We start from the raw sequence: 16,226 nt of genomic DNA on the forward strand, positions 1-16,226 counted from the left end.
TATAGCAGAAGGCTAAAAAAATTACACTCGCTCTCTGTTTTGACTTGGGGAAATGGTTCATTCACAAGTGATTAGATTATTATAACATAGATATCCACACTTTCAGTGTCAGATGGTTTTGCTATGATAATGCTGGCAACTTAAAATGAGGAAAGGTAATGTTCAAAGTAAAGAAAGGCAAAAAAAAAAAAAAAAAAAAGAAATTTAAGCATTTTTTCTCAGGGGGAAACGCCATCCTAATTGCCCTGATGTGTGCATGTGAGAGGGGGAGGGTCGAAGCTTCCAAAATAATTAAAGTTATATATATAGTAAGCCCATAGTCATACAAACTTGAATAAGGGAGAAATCCCTCCTAAAAAGTAAATAATTTCTAGGCCATATTTAGAAATTGCACATTCAATGATTTCCTTTGGATATCAATGCTTGATGAGATTTTTTTTTAGAATTTTTTGCAGGCAGTAGATGGTTGAAGAATTTTACTTCAGCAACCTATAGGGGATCCATGTCAGATATGCTCTGGAAATAAATTACCCAGTAACTGGAACATTGAAAAAAGTCATAAACCATTAAGATGCTCCAAATATTCTGGTGACAACCTTCCTTTTTACAGATACTACCATCATATTAAATGAATGCACCGGGGTGGTCACTTACAGTAGTGTAAGAATTTCACTACTATACAAATACGTTTTGATAAGTTTAAGAATAAGAACACTTAAAAGCTCTTTCGAGTGCTAGTTCTAAATCCTGAAGATAAAGACATCGCAACATGTGGGCACCATCTGCAATCTATTTAGAAATAACTTACTCCTACATGCAGTAATAATGTCCCTCAATGCAGTGATGCAGTGGGAAAATCTAAACCAGTGATTACAGCTGGAATGTCTGGCCAGTAGTATACTCCACAAAGGTGGTCTACTGTTGAACCAATCAGTCAGTGAAAATTAGAGTGATGATTTGCCATAGCAGAGCTGTTTAACAGCAACTTGCTTCCAAAGCAAGGAACTCAACCAAAATCATATGTGACTTTGGACACTGTTATTGATCCTATGAAGCTTGGAACATTCATACTGGTAGATTGAGCTCTGATCATTAAGGAATAACTTTGTTCATAGGTACCTTGAATTTACTATGCTCTTGCTGAGAAATAGGAAATTGCTGCTGTATGTCAATACAGTATATACACAAGATGCACTAGTCATTGAAGGACTGGGGAAGGGCTGTGGGTAATATGCGCACATGCCTTCCACTTGTTTTCTACAAATTCAGCCTACTACTCCCTCATTCTTAATATAATGTGACCACAAGCTCGAAGAGTTTCCTTCCCCAGTTAATAAATAATTAAATGCATATCTAGTACCTGAAACCATTCATGTACTGTGTATATATAATAATAATGATCAACAATGGGCTTTAAGCAGCTATCTTAAAACTGAAGTAAAATATACCTATTGATATACTAAACAATTATGACACAGCACTTGCAGTTTTCTCTCTTACAACTCATCTTTTTTACCAGGCAGCTTTATGTTAGTGTCTTGATGACTTTACCAGATATCAGATGTGGCTAAGTCTCTTACCTTAGTAGCAAGTAGTTAATCCCTTGGCTATGTACTGAAATTGTTGCTGGACCATACTTTCATCCATAAACAGAAATAAACAGTTGCTGACTTTAGAAAGATTAATTAAAAATTGAAATGAAATAAAACTAGAGATAATTTGAAGATAATAACACAGTGCTTGCAGTTGTTTTCTTTTTCTAATAGTTCATTTTAGAGCAGTAGACAGATGATGTTAGAGTCTTATGTGTGTTTAGGAGGGTCACTATGCAGTTTCGGCAGTGCTGAAGAGAAGTGGATGTTTATGAGATGTGCATTTTCATTACCATTGTCTCTTCTCATCCATTTCCTTTTGTTGAGTCTTGGCATTCCTGTTTTTATTTTTATTTTATTGATAGGATACTTAAAACAGTTGTATTCCATTTCCTAACAAAACAGGCAATACTTTATTCAACAGTCTGTCAATGCTGTTCTAAAAATGATTATTTTCATTGTTTCTTTCAACACCTGTAGGCACATTCTCTGTATCATGTTATTGTTTCATAATTATCATTACTGCCACCTCTTTTGAGAACTACGTTCACATTTCCATCACTTCTTCTTCTGGTGCCGTAGACAGTACTGCTGCCTCATGACTGTGGACACTCTGTTATTGTTTCTGGGTCCTGCTGGGCTTCTCTCTCTACAAAGTCTGCATGTGTTTTCTCTGTCCATGTGGGAGTTTGCTGAATGTGTCAGTTTGCATCCTATATTGATGATACGCCATGCATGGACTACTGCTCTTCCTAGTCAGATATAAGGGTAAACACCATGTGCATGTGAATATCTGAGTGCATCTTCTGATGGACTTATGTCCTGTCCAGCTGTACTTTGTGGATAGGCTCTGGATCACTAAAGGTCCTGAGCAAGGTATCATTAAATAAACAATAGAATGAATAATTGATTTTTTGGTCTGCTTTACACAAATAAATTTTATATCCATTGTGATGGTTATCAGTTTTACCCATATTTTTTCTTCCCTCCTTCATGTATATTTTCTTTTAAAAAGACATAAAGTTCAACAGCTACAGTCTGGTACAGTTTGGGTCTAGATCTATACTCATTGTGAGTAGCACAATCATATGATATAGATCTGTAGTGATAATATGTCCAAATCTTTTTAGAGCTATGAGACTTTGCTCTGTCAGAGATATTACTATATTGAGGGGAAGCAGTAAAAGCAGCTTCCACAGAAAACACACAGCAGCTACAAAATGAATAAGAAACATTCATCCTGTATGATAATGTATACAGGCTGTTAAAAGTGCCACTTCACAGTGATAACACAAATAATACAGCAGATGGACAATGGAACAAAAGTAACCCAAACAAGCAAAATGAGAGAGAAGATTCATCATACTTTTCGGAATATAAAACTGAATACACAAATGAGAATTTAGTCCCCATGTGGTGTGTGCATAATAATTATGGCTTCTTGAACTTTACTGCTGAAGTTATTTTTTACATACAACTTTCAGGAAAATGGATCGTTGCTTGCCATTACTATATTTTGACACTGGCATATATTTGCCAGTTTGCAAGTGTTTTTTACTATGTAGGTACTGACCTTTTAACTGAGCTCCAATACAAGCCACTACTTGATAGTACCATATCTAATATTTGCCTTTCTTTGGCATATTCTGATAAAAACTGGTGCTTGGTATAAATCTCACAAAATATCTTTTTTTTTTTTTATTTTTCTAATTTCTCCAAATCTTTTGGGTTTCTAATACCACGACTGGAATGGACTTGGTTTCTAAGTCAAAGTATGATTAAAGCTCATGAAATTAATATTGTTTCACTCTTTGATGTCAGCCAAAAGTGCTCTTTGCAGCACCTGCAATGTGCCCAGTAATACCTTCTGCATTTTGTATGGTTACACATATCTGCAACATATCTAAACATGGTTATACATTCTTTTTTTATAAGACACATTGCTCCTACTACTATTGGAACTGTCTGGGTATCTTTCTTCCATATTGGTCTCATTTCTGCCTGCAAATCCTGATATTTTATGACTTTGTGTCTCTCTGTATGCAAGGCGCTGTAGTCACTGGGTTTGGCAATTTCAAAGATCAATTCTACTTTTGTCTTCTTTTCATGGACCACTATATCTGGTTTTCTCACATCTATCTTTTCAGTTGTTGGTAATGGATGATCCCATGTGATGTATACTTCATCATTTTCTGTGATGCTTTGTAGATCATGTTTCCAGTGTTTTTCAGCCTCTTCAATACCATAATGTTTGCACAACTCCCAGTGCAACAGTCTTGCCACATTATTATGCCTTTCAGTATACAGTCCTTCTGCCATTAGCATGTCACAATCAGCAATGAGGAGTGTGACTGTTTCCAATTCTGTTTTACAAAACCTGCTGTCTGTTGCTCTCACATGTTCATTGGATTTTGTAAACCAACGTGTATGTAGCCCACTATCTTGGGCAACCAATATTAGTGTTTCATCTCTTGGTTTGAATTTGCCTCACCATAACCATTCTTGCATTCGATCCTGATCAACATAAGGTTCTTCCAGAAGTTTTCTATACTTGCAACTATATTTATGCATTTTCCACATTTCTTGTCATCTGATCTTTCACCTTATATTCTTTCTTTTGTTTTTTGGCACATTCAGTTGCTGCCTGATTTTTCTCTACTTCTGGTTTGATTTCCATTCCTGCTTGATGCCGATATGCTTTTGTTAGACTAAGAAGGGAAGTCATCTTAGATTTATTCTCCTCGTGTTTTAAAACTTTCACTATGTTTGGGTCTTGTGAGGTCAGCAGATATGTGTGCAGTCCCATGATTGCAGCTCTATACATGTAATCAGTTTCAAGGAAGCCCATCCCTCCTTCAGAACGGGGAATATATAATCTTGGTATGCACTGATTTTTACAAATGATTTGGTGAGCATGAAGCATCCTTCCTGTTTTCCTGTCTAATCTATCCAGCATGTTTTGGGACCAGTCAGTCACTCCAAAACTGTAAGTTAGAACAGGAAGAGCAAATTGGTTTATAGCTTGAATTTTGTTCCTAGATGTCAACACTGTTTTCAGAATTAATTTATGTCTTCTAAAATATTCCTTACTAAGTTTTATTCATATTTGTTCATGTTTTATTGTTGATCCTTCATCTATTCACAAATATTTATATACTCCCTCTTGCTCAAGTTCTTTTATATCACATTCATGTCACAAACTGATGTTTTCTTGGTACTACAGTTTTCCTGCTTTAAAGTTGCTTTTCCACATTTATCAAGAGCAAATTACATTCTTGTATCATCTCAAAACATTTTGACAAGTTGCAGTTATGCTTCCAGTTTCTCATCTGATGAGCTATACAGTTTTAAATCATCGACAAAGAGAAGATGAGAAGTCTTTACACGTTGTTGTTTTCTAGGAGCCAAACTATAGCCATGACCTAAACTGTTAAGTATACAGCTTAATGGGTTAAGGGCAAGGCAGAATAGCAGCAGTGACAGAGTCACCCTGAAATATCCCCCTTTGGATTTTTATCCCTGGAACAATAATTTGTCTTTTATCATGGCTTAATTGCAAATTATACCATGACCCCCCATTAATATTCCAAAACGTGAACGCTGATTGGCCAGCGTGCACGTTGTAAATTGACTTATACTAATGGAAAAAGGTCCAGTCGCCCGGACTTTTTCCATTAGTATAAGTCTCTTTTAAAACACTGTCTCGCTATGTTAAAAGAGTTTAACATAGCGACACAGGTTTAAAAAAAGCAACAGAGATCTCCGTTGCTTTTTTTAAAGCTGTCTCGCTATGTTAAACTCCTTTAACATAGCGATACAGTGTGTAAAAAGCAACGGAGATCTTGCTTTCTCCGTTGCTTTTTTTTAAACCTGTCTCGCTATGTTAAATGGGTTTAACATAGCGAGACAGCTTTAAAATAAGCAATGGAGATCTTGCTTTCTCCGTTGCTTTTGGCCACAGCTCTGATGTACTGCGTAGGCATGCGCAGTACATCAGAACTGCCGCGGATACCAGACAGCTGCGGAAGGGCAGCAAAGAGGCATTATACAATGCCATTATTTAAGATAAGTAATTATTTCTTTTCTTAAATAATGTCATAGTATAATAGCAATAACCCACTTCTGGGTGTGGGTAATGTGGGATTTACCCACGGTTGTCTTTGTTTGGTCCCTCGGCCTTCACCCTCGGGACCAAACCACGCCAACCGTGGGTAAATCCTGCATTACCCACACCCAGGCGTGGGTTATTGCTATAGTAGTCTGCCACTGTTTCATGGTCTCTGTAATGTAGTCAGTTGATTAGTGTAGGATGTATGTAATACATTTTTAAGCACTCTTTTTTATTCATGAATGTGGGATACTATCAAATGCTTTTTTGTAGTCAATCCATGCCATACTTAGATTCTTCCCCTTTTTGCAGTTCTCCGCTATGACTTTATTTAACAACAAATGCTCCTTTGTTCCATATGACTTTCTTTTATTGCCCTTTTGTTCTATTGCCATAATTGAGTTTTCTTCTAAATGACTATAAACTCTGTCAGCATCAATTCCAGTGTATAGTTTATATGTCATCGGAAGGCAAGTAGTAGGGTAGTTTCCAGGTTCACTCTTAAGTAGGGGCATTGTTTTTCTTGTTGTTAGCCAAGGTGGTGTCTGCTCGGGGTGTGCATATAAATAGTTCTTACTCATGGCTAAATCTTCATGCAAAGATGTTAATACTTTTAACCAGAAGTTATGCACTGCATCTGGGCCTGGGGTTTTCCAGTTACAGTATTTTCTTAACTTTGTTTCAATCTCTCTGGCTGTTACTTTATCCAATTTCATATCCTGTACCTTTAAACTTCTTATTCTTTCTTTTACTTCTTCTATCCATTTAGCATATTTGTTATGTTCCACAGGATCTTCATAAATACTTCTCTAAAATGTATCTATTTCTTCTTTTTCGGCAGGTCTTTCAATTCCTTTTACCTTGTTTCCCAATTCTCTATAAAACATTTTTGGATCATCAATAAATTACTTATTTTATAATTTTTGTTTATATTTATCTGCGTATCTTCTAAATTTTTCCATCTGTTTTGAGATTTTTAGTTTGTTATTTGCGATAGTGCATGATAAATCCTGTTCTAATACTGCACATTGCTTTTATCACGTCTCTCTTTCTAAGACTTTTGTTGATCTGTTCCCTCTTTTATACTCTTCTAACACTAACACTTCTTGTCTTAATTGCTTTATAGTTTTCTCTATTCGATACTTCCATGATGGTATTCGATTTTTCACCCTTCATTCCCTCACTATCCCGTGTTCTTGAGGTGGAACTTTATCTGTTATTAATTTAGCTACACAGTAATATATTCTGTTTACTTCTGTTATATCGCACGGATGTCTATAGACAGTCCTAATTACTGTGTTCATTTGTTTTATCAAACTTCTGACTTTTTGGGTTTGCTTGACCTGCAGTTTATTTATTTAATTGGTCTTAATATGTCTATTTAGCTCTGTTAAATCAAGCAACTCTTGTCTTAACTCATTTTTTTCTAAACTGAGGGCACATTTTTTGTTTTCCATTTCCTGTGAGTATTCTATAGAAAGTTCTATAGCATCTTCCTGTGGCACATTCTCTTCAATTTCATCCAGTATCATCCCTTACTCTGTCACATGGGAACTCACTGGCCTATCACTGCTCAGCATTGACTGTGTCAGAGTTTCCACAGTTTCCTTTTCCTTCCCTTGCTGTCCAGCTTCAAGTGAATGTTTATACTGGTTTCCCGTGGAACACTCCAAAATATCTTGATATGACACCCGAACTTGCTTCCCATTCTACTAGTTTGCCCTTAATTTGGATGTCCATTGCTCTATCCTGTTGTGGTGCTTTGTGAATGACATTTTCTACACTGAATCCTTCACTTTGTAGGTTCTCCATAACCTCAGTTCCTATTGTAGGGACACTGTTGATTTTCTAGATAACATCTGACATTATGAAGACCCCATCAGCCATACTGTATGTTTTTGTCCATTCAATATATTTTGCCTCTAATTTGTTGGCACTGCTCCTTCACATGAAAACAGATAATTACAAAAGCAATTCCTCTGTGAACTGTAGAATGTGAATGTTGTTTTATCACTGCTCCTTTGACTTCCATGAAAAATACTTCTTTTTTAGTTTAAGTACATTTTACACCACACCACATTAATGGTCATATTCCCAGATGACATTCTCTGTGGGTACATTTCAGATAGCATATATTGCAGTTTTTATTTATTTGGCCATGTGCACTGATGAACATGCCCTGATAGCTCATATATAGACAATGGTTTTACCCATAATTCTGTTCTGTTTGATATTACTTTATGTGTCTTACTTTGCTTAGTAATGTTTTGCCCATTATAATACAAACTGTGGTTTGTCATTCTTCTCACTACTTGGGCAAGCTGCAGAGTCTGACCTTTGTTGTGGAAAAGTAGGCAGATTGTATGTTTTTTTTTTCTGGATGTGCAGTGTCCTGTTGCACCAGGGTATTTTTGTTTATTAAAACTTGGATTCATTAGAAATCCCAGTTTGTCTTTTTCTATGTACACATGAACAACCATGATGATTTTGGTGATGATGCTGATAACAATTATGATAACAATAGGTTCCTTGTGATTTCTGTGAAGGGAAACAAAACAGTTCTACTGTTATGTATTGACAGTATTAAGCAAGATGAACAGTATTATGTTAGTACTTATACAAAATTTATGTTTGTTAGAACTATATGTTGTATACTGTTATAATATGGGAAAAGAAAATCAAAAGATGAGCAAATCATGGGTGATGAAATGGAAAAAGATGATGATAGCCATATCCTGTAATTGTTAACAAGGAAGTGCAAGACTTGTAATGGTGCATCAAACTTTTTTAAATAAATGTAATGTTGAAAAATTTTCCTTCTTGACTGTTTCATTTTTCTAAAGAAATGAAAAGGGTACATTAAAAATTGCAATACTATTAACTTTTAATCCAATGCACGGGATAGCATAAACTAGCTCAGTTCCTTGGTTTGTTTGCTTTCAATATTTAAGGAATGATTGCTGTTACAGTAGGTACTGTTAGCTGTCAGTGTATTTTTGTTAACTTGTAACTCTCCTGGACTAAGCCCTGCATTCAGCTTACTCATAAGAGGAATGTAGCAATAATTTAATTATCTGCTTCCTACAAAGAAGATATCAGATGCTTAGTGTTACTTATTTATAAGTTAATCATATCATATAGAAAAACGTCTCTTACTAGAAACAAACTTTCATTGCAGCCTTATTTGTTTGCTCGTTTTTTGCTTACTAATGCATTAATCTGGTAGGTACACAAGTCCTCATGACCAATTTAAACTATAATGTGAATTGCAATTATTGCTTTAAATAGCAGTATGTCTGAATAACGTATTAAAGTAAACTGGAATTTATAGTTGTACAAGAAAGGAAGCAGTTGATACTGACACATTACATCTGACTTGACAACAATCCATTGTAGGGAAGCATAGTACGAGTGAAACAAGTACAACAGGAACATATAACCATCCCACCCAAAAAATATATTTAGAAAGTCATTAGTTAAATCACTTAAATGACAGAAAAACATACATATTTCTCAGAGTGGTTGATTAAAAAACTGAAATTAGGGTAGTATCCATAGTCATTACATGAACTTGTAGGGGCTATCCAAGCTGTCTGAGAATATGCACAGCAAATTCATGATTCCCAGAAGCCACTTATAGTAAAGTATGATGGTCATGAATGGGCATAAGCAAATAAACAAATGATGAGTTGTATTTGCAGCCTGGTACTTACCTATGAACCTTTATGAATGCTAATGAGGCCTTCTCTTGCCTACTTGCTACTCATAGTCAGAGTTTTGAGCTTTTATCTGCTGTCCTCAGATTCATTATAAAAGTCAGACTCACTTCTATTCTATCTACTTTGCAATCAGTGATGATGCTGTCACTTGATAGTCTGTTTTCTTGTATGAACTGCTGGTCTTGGCCGAGCCAAAACTGTATGATCCCTGTAGCACTTACTGGCCAAAAAGGATATAGACAGAGAATTATTCACTATAATTTTGACAATCAGGGATTACTGTATAGGTTCAGCATGGACAGGGATACTGTAAGGATCTTAGTGAGTATGTATGGCCTCCACAAGACCACTGGGAGGGGTGCATAAGCTTCCTATCCCTGTGGATACAAAGGTATGTATAGCACTCACTATGCATGCTACTGGGACCTGCCAGAGACAGACTGGGGACACTTTGGGTATTTCACATGCTTTTGCCTCAAGGATACTTTGTCAGTTCCTGGGTGTACTCTTGGCATGTGTGGCTCAGTACATCTATTCAAATGTGTCACCTCAGGACCAAGCCATGATTGTGTGTGCCTTTTATGAAGTGGTACATTTCCCTCAGTGTGATAGATTGCATCCATGTTGCAATTACAGTCCAATTTGATCAACAGGGTGAACAGTATCACAATAGGAAGGGCTACCATTCCATCAGTTATCAGGTAGTGGGAGATGCATAGGAGTGCATCACCAATATCTATGCTCAGCATTCTGGCAGTGCTCATGATTCTCACATCTGACACATTAGCTCACTGTACCACCCCTTCCTGCAAGGTAGGATACCCACTGGTCAACTTGTTGGGTAAGTAGAAAATACTTTTTTTATTTTATTTTATTAGCAGTTATGACAAAATGAATTGCTGAATGCTAAATCAACTTTCCTTTGTTTTGTCTCCCCTTTTCTCTTTTTTTTTCAGGTGATGCTGGATATCCGCTGGAGCCATGGATCATGACAGCAGTGAGAAATCCAAGTGGAGCTGCTAAAGGCAACTATTACACAACCCTGTCCCAGTGCCATATTGTCATTGAGAGGGTTTTTGGCCTCTTGAAGGGTCATTTTAGGTACCTAGATAAGTTTGGGGGTGCTCTTCAGTATGACCCAACTACTGTATACAGGAAATTTACTGCATGTTGCATTCTGTACAACGTGATCGTGCATTGGTCTGGTGGTGAAGTGACTAATGGTGTCAATGCAGCTTCCAGTTCCAGTCCTACTATGACTAATGGTGACCAGCCAGGAACAGTAGTAAGGGACCACATATGGCAGGCTCATGCACGGTGTATGCCTACACAGATAAAGAGGCGGTACCTGGTCCAGAACTATGGGCCATGACATTCAGGTTAATGTGCTGTAATAGGCTATAACTGATGCATGTGTGGGCTATGCTGTATGGTGCATATCTGCTGTCACTGTTCAAATGACATTCTTTATCACATTTATTTAATTATTTTTTTATTAAAGAACAGGTACTCATATTATTGTTTGTAAAAGTCATGCTTGAGTGCTCACAGCCTCCCTTTTAGCGAAGGCATAAGGCATCATGTAAGGAATAATCATATTTTTAACTGTTTTGCACAATACATTCTACTGAGGTAGTGTACATAAGTATACATGTTCTAAAAGCCCTGAAGTGGTACATTTAGCAAAAAGTTTTAATTCAGCATTTAGCATGAGTTCATGTATCAGTACAAGTATCATATTATCTTTTTGCATTACAGCATGTTTCCTTATTTTGAACCACAAGTGATGTATAATGTTTGCAATTGGGAGTGTGTCCGTATGGTTTATGATGTAAAATGCTTGCAACTAGGCTTGTGTTGGTGTGGTTTGTTTTCATTTATTTAAATGTATGATTGCTTATGTCAGAAGTAATGGTTTAATAAAGATGTGTCTTGTATAAAAAAGGGCGCAGAAACTGAATAATTTATGTAATGTTGCTTATGTTATATGATATATAGCAATATATGTGAAGCATAACATTTATTAATTTTAACTTGTTAATACAGTTTAATTACTTTTATATAAATGTAAATGTGCCTATGTCACAAGTGATAATTCAGTAAAGGTGTTTAAAAAAATTACTGCACAACAGAGGACTCCATTTTGTCATACACAATAATTTCTGGCCTCAGAGACACAAAACAATAATTTGGCGAGGGTGAAGTGGTAACAGTATTTACCTGGCAGGATACTCACATTTTCTTAATGTTCTTATTAGTGTTTACATGAATAATTGTGTATTGCTGCTTTTAAGATGATTGCTAACTGGAAAAATGTTCAGTGCTAGAACATTAATGGCATTAATCACTGCATTCTTATGTTATGGCATGCAGTGTTTCTTTCACAGTTCCATGATGTTTTAAGAACTACCATTACAGGAACGAAATGCAGGCATTTGAAAAGGATCCTAAGTTCCCTCTTCTTTTGTTACTTTATTTAATAACTTATTCTTCGTTGAGTTAACAATTGATGGTCATACTGTAAACTGACACTTAAATCACAGTAGGCCAAGGTCAAAATTGTTATACATATCTCATAAGGATAGACTAGGTGATGGTGCAATTAATTTTGAAGAAGGGCTGTCATGAGAGCTGGATGGCGAGTTGGTCCGATGGTGTGACCAACTTGATGCAGGTGATGCTGAAAACAGTGATCTGCTAGTGCTGCAGGACCAGGACCTCAAATGAGGATTCTTCTATGGGAAGATGAATGCTGACATGGCCTGCATGAAATCGGTTATGTTTGTCCCCCCCACTAATTATATTTCATTCTTGAGAAGCACTTGTAGTTTCATGTGATCTGTCCCCACTTGTTTGGACTGTACCCTGTCCTCTTCTGTTTCTAAGAATAACTCGTACTTAAGTCCGGTAAGTCCTAACTAGTGTACGAATGGAAGCAGCCAAGATTGTTTGGTGTGCCACCATACTATGCATCAGTGTGATCATAGCATTATCCCTATTCTCTGCCATTTCCACATTGTGCTACAACTCCTCATGTATACCCTGGAGGACTCTGACTATTTCCATCTAACTCTATGTTCTCTGCCATTTCCACATTGTGCAACAACTCCTCATGTATATCCTGGAGGACTCTGACTATGCCCATCTAACTCTATGTTCTCTACCATTTCCACATTGTGCTACAACTCCTCATGTATACCCTGGAGGACTCTGACTATTTCCATCTAACTCTATGTTCTCTGCCATTTCCACATTGTGCTACAACTCCTCATGTATACCCTGGAGGACTCTGACTATTTCCATCTAACTCTATGTTCTCTGCCATTTCCACATTGTGCTACAACTCCTCATGTATACCCTGGAGGACTCTGACTATTTCCAACTAACTCTATGTTCTCTGCTATTTCCACATTGTGCTACAACTCCTCATGTATACCCTGGAGGACTCTGACTATTCCCATCTAACTCTATGTTCTCTGCCATTTCCACATTGTGCTACAACTCCTCATGTATACCCTGGAGGACTCTGACTATTCCCATCTAACTCTATGTTCTCTGCCATTTCCACATTGTGCTACAACCCCTCATGTATACCCTGGAGGACTCTGACTATTTCCATCTAACTCTATGTTCTCTGCCATTTCCACATTGTGCTACAACTCCTCATGTATACCCTGGAGGACGATGACTATTCCCATCTAACTCTATGTTCTCTGCCATTTCCACATTGTGCTACAACCCCTCATGTATACCCTGGAGGACTCTGACTATTCCCATCTAACTCTATGTTCTCTGCCATTTCCACATTGTGCAACAACTCCTCATGTATACCCTGGAGGACTCTGACTATTCCCATCTAACTCTATGTTCTCTGCCATTTCCACATTGTGCTACAACTCCTCATGTATACCCTGGAGGACTCTGACTATTTCCATCTAACTCTATGTTCTCTGCCATTTCCACATTGTGCTACAACTCCTCATGTATACCCTGGAGGACTCTGACTATTCCCATCTAACTCTATGTTCTCTGCCATTTCCACATTGTGCTACAACTCCTCATGTATACCCTGGAGGACTCTGACTATTCCCATCTAACTCTATGTTCTCTGCCATTTCCACATTGTGCTACAACTCCTCATGTATACCCTGGAGGACGATGACTATTCCCATCTAACTCTATGTTCTCTGCCATTTCCACATTGTGCTACAACCCCTCATGTATACCCTGGAGGACTCTGACTATTCCCATCTAACTCTATGTTCTCTGCCATTTCCACATTGTGCAACAACTCCTCATGTATACCCTGGAGGACTCTGACTATTCCCATCTAACTCTATGTTCTCTGCCATTTCCACATTGTGCTACAACTCCTCATGTATACCCTGGAGGACTCTGACTATTTCCATCTAACTCTATGTTCTCTGCCATTTCCACATTGTGCTACAACTCCTCATGTATACCCTGGAGGACTCTGACTATTCCCATCTAACTCTATGTTCTCTGCCATTTCCACATTGTGCTACAACTCCTCATGTATACCCTGGAGGACTCTGACTATTCCCATCTAACTCTATGTTCTCTGCCATTTCCACATTGTGCTACAACTCCTCATGTATACCTTGGAGGACTCTGACTATTCCCATCTAACTCTATGTTCTCTGCCATTTCCACATTGTGCTACAACCCCTCATGTATACCCTGGAGGACTCTGACTATTCCCATCTAACTCTATGTTCTCTGCCATTTCCGCATTGTGCAACAACTCCTCATGTATACCCTGGAGGACTCTGACTATTCCCATCTAACTCTATGTTCTCTGCCATTTCCACATTGTGCTACAACTCCTCATGTATACCCTGGAGGACTCTGACTATTTCCATCTAACTCTATGTTCTCTGCCATTTCCACATTGTGCTACAACTCCTCATGTATACCGTGGAGGACTCTGACTATTCCCATCTAACTCTATGTTCTCTGCCATTTCCACATTGTGCTACAACTCCTCATGTATACCTTGGAGGACTCTGACTATTTCCATCTAACTTTATGTGGCAGCGAACTGAGCTGTAACAATGCTGCTGCAGATTTGCTGCTGGACAGCCAGTGCCTTACATGTTTCCTGGGGCTAGCTGTGACAAATTTCTGCACCTAGCAGTCCTTTGTAAAGGTGTCACTGTGTTACGTCTGAATGTGTGCTATCATCTTGAAAGTGTTCGTCTGGGTTTGGAGATACTGGTATAGAGGTGCATGGGTTTTCTCCCTTTACAAACATGAGTGTAATGTCAGCATGTATACTTGACTTTGTGATGTGCTGTCACTTCCTGCAGAGTTTCTAACATGTTGTGGGGTGTGTGGTCCTGTCAGTAAAGCTGAGGACTGTGTGCCACGTTTCTCAGGCTGACTCATAAACATAGTTACGTTATCGTTATAATCTTCAACAGCCATTCTGCTGCCAAAACCCTCCACATTTACTGGTATAATGGAACTGTTTATTTCCACTGCTGACCATATAAAAATTATTTGAAAACATCGCCTATAAAGAAAAGATATACTAATGTATGCTGAGTAAGGAGGTGTGGGAGACACTTAACATGCACACTGCCTTCATTGTCATTATATGCAGAAGTAATACCTCTCAACCTCTTAGAGCAAGACATCTGGACAAAGCCATTAATAAAAGTTGGGCAAAGGCCCAAAAATAGGGATGATTTTTAAATATTACTCTTAGAAACTTAGCAAGTTGATAGAATAACAGAATTTGCATTAGCATAAATTTCCTCTTGGGTATGAAGTCTGAAACTCCAATGTCTGTCATTATTTCCTAACTTTAGTCTTTAATGATTTGCCACTAATTTGCCTGAAAAACACAATTTTATGAAAACCAGACAAAAATTATGAGGCAAAAATCTGAACACTTGAGCGGTATGGCAGAAGTGGAGGGCTCACCCGTTAACAGTAATTGTCATGTGTTTATTGTAATCATTCCATGTCAGCATTCAATTTGTTATATAAATATATGTTAATGTTTTTAAACCAACCTTCCTGTGCAAATGTGTGTTGCTGTTGCAGATGCTGGTAATAGCCAGTGCTCACACTATTTCTGATAATACCAGTCCCATCATCTTCTGTCACAGTCATCCCTCAAAATGCAGAGGGGGCATTCCTCATCTGGTGTTAAATTGATAAGTGCTGGCTCTAGAACATCCTACCATATCATTTGACCTCTTCTTGCATGGTGTTAATATGAAGTTCCTTCCACTGACAGTGTTAATGTCCATAACAGACTTTCCCAAAAAAATTACATTTGTGATATGCCTAAGGGCTGCCATGAGGATGCAGCTCTCCATATGACTAAAGTTATCCTTTGTCTGCCTTGATCCCTGAATTTTCACCATTGCTTCACCTAAAAGAATATGCTACAGTCATACACAAAAATCTTTTGATCTAATTATCAGTTAAACAACACGATATTGAAAGCATGCCTGCCATCATCACAAAAAGGTTAGCTGACACTAAACCCATAATTATATATACATACAGAGGATCACGCCAGCCAAGTAAGGTTGTGTTGAACTAATGTTTGCACCATCATGAATAGATTCACAACAGTATGACAAAAGCAGTTTGTAAAGAGATACATGTTTTTCCTACTTTTTTGTATTCATAATGCTGTCGTTTTTTATTCATCAGTGGCACTCAGAAATCTCCTAGTAAGGGCACAGATATATTGAGCCAATAAAACATCCCTTACACTTTAGTACTTCACAATTAAATCACTGCATTTCTACCATGGGTGCAGAATCA

At 37.6% G+C, this 16,226-nt stretch overlaps 2 protein-coding genes across 2 annotated transcripts in view; both read left to right on the forward strand.

The window, feature by feature from the left end:
- LOC122803151 (2-oxoglutarate receptor 1-like) overlaps positions 1-10,791 on the forward strand; it is a 37,604-nt gene extending 26,813 nt beyond the window's left edge. The window contains exon 2 of the mRNA XM_044072771.1: positions 10,376-10,791. Within this exon, the coding sequence (XP_043928706.1) occupies positions 10,376-10,791 (416 nt within the window). The remainder of the gene's footprint in view (positions 1-10,375) is intronic.
- The window catches only part of LOC122803389 (2-oxoglutarate receptor 1-like), a 714,924-nt gene that overhangs the window by 350,987 nt on the left and 347,711 nt on the right, over positions 1-16,226 (forward strand). The window lies entirely within an intron of this gene.

The sequence above is a fragment of the Protopterus annectens genome, chromosome 5.part1 (genome assembly GCF_019279795.1).
Source record: "Protopterus annectens isolate FY-2018-M chromosome 5.part1, PAN1.0, whole genome shotgun sequence".
In the NCBI taxonomy this organism is placed as follows: domain Eukaryota; kingdom Metazoa; phylum Chordata; order Ceratodontiformes; family Protopteridae; genus Protopterus; species Protopterus annectens.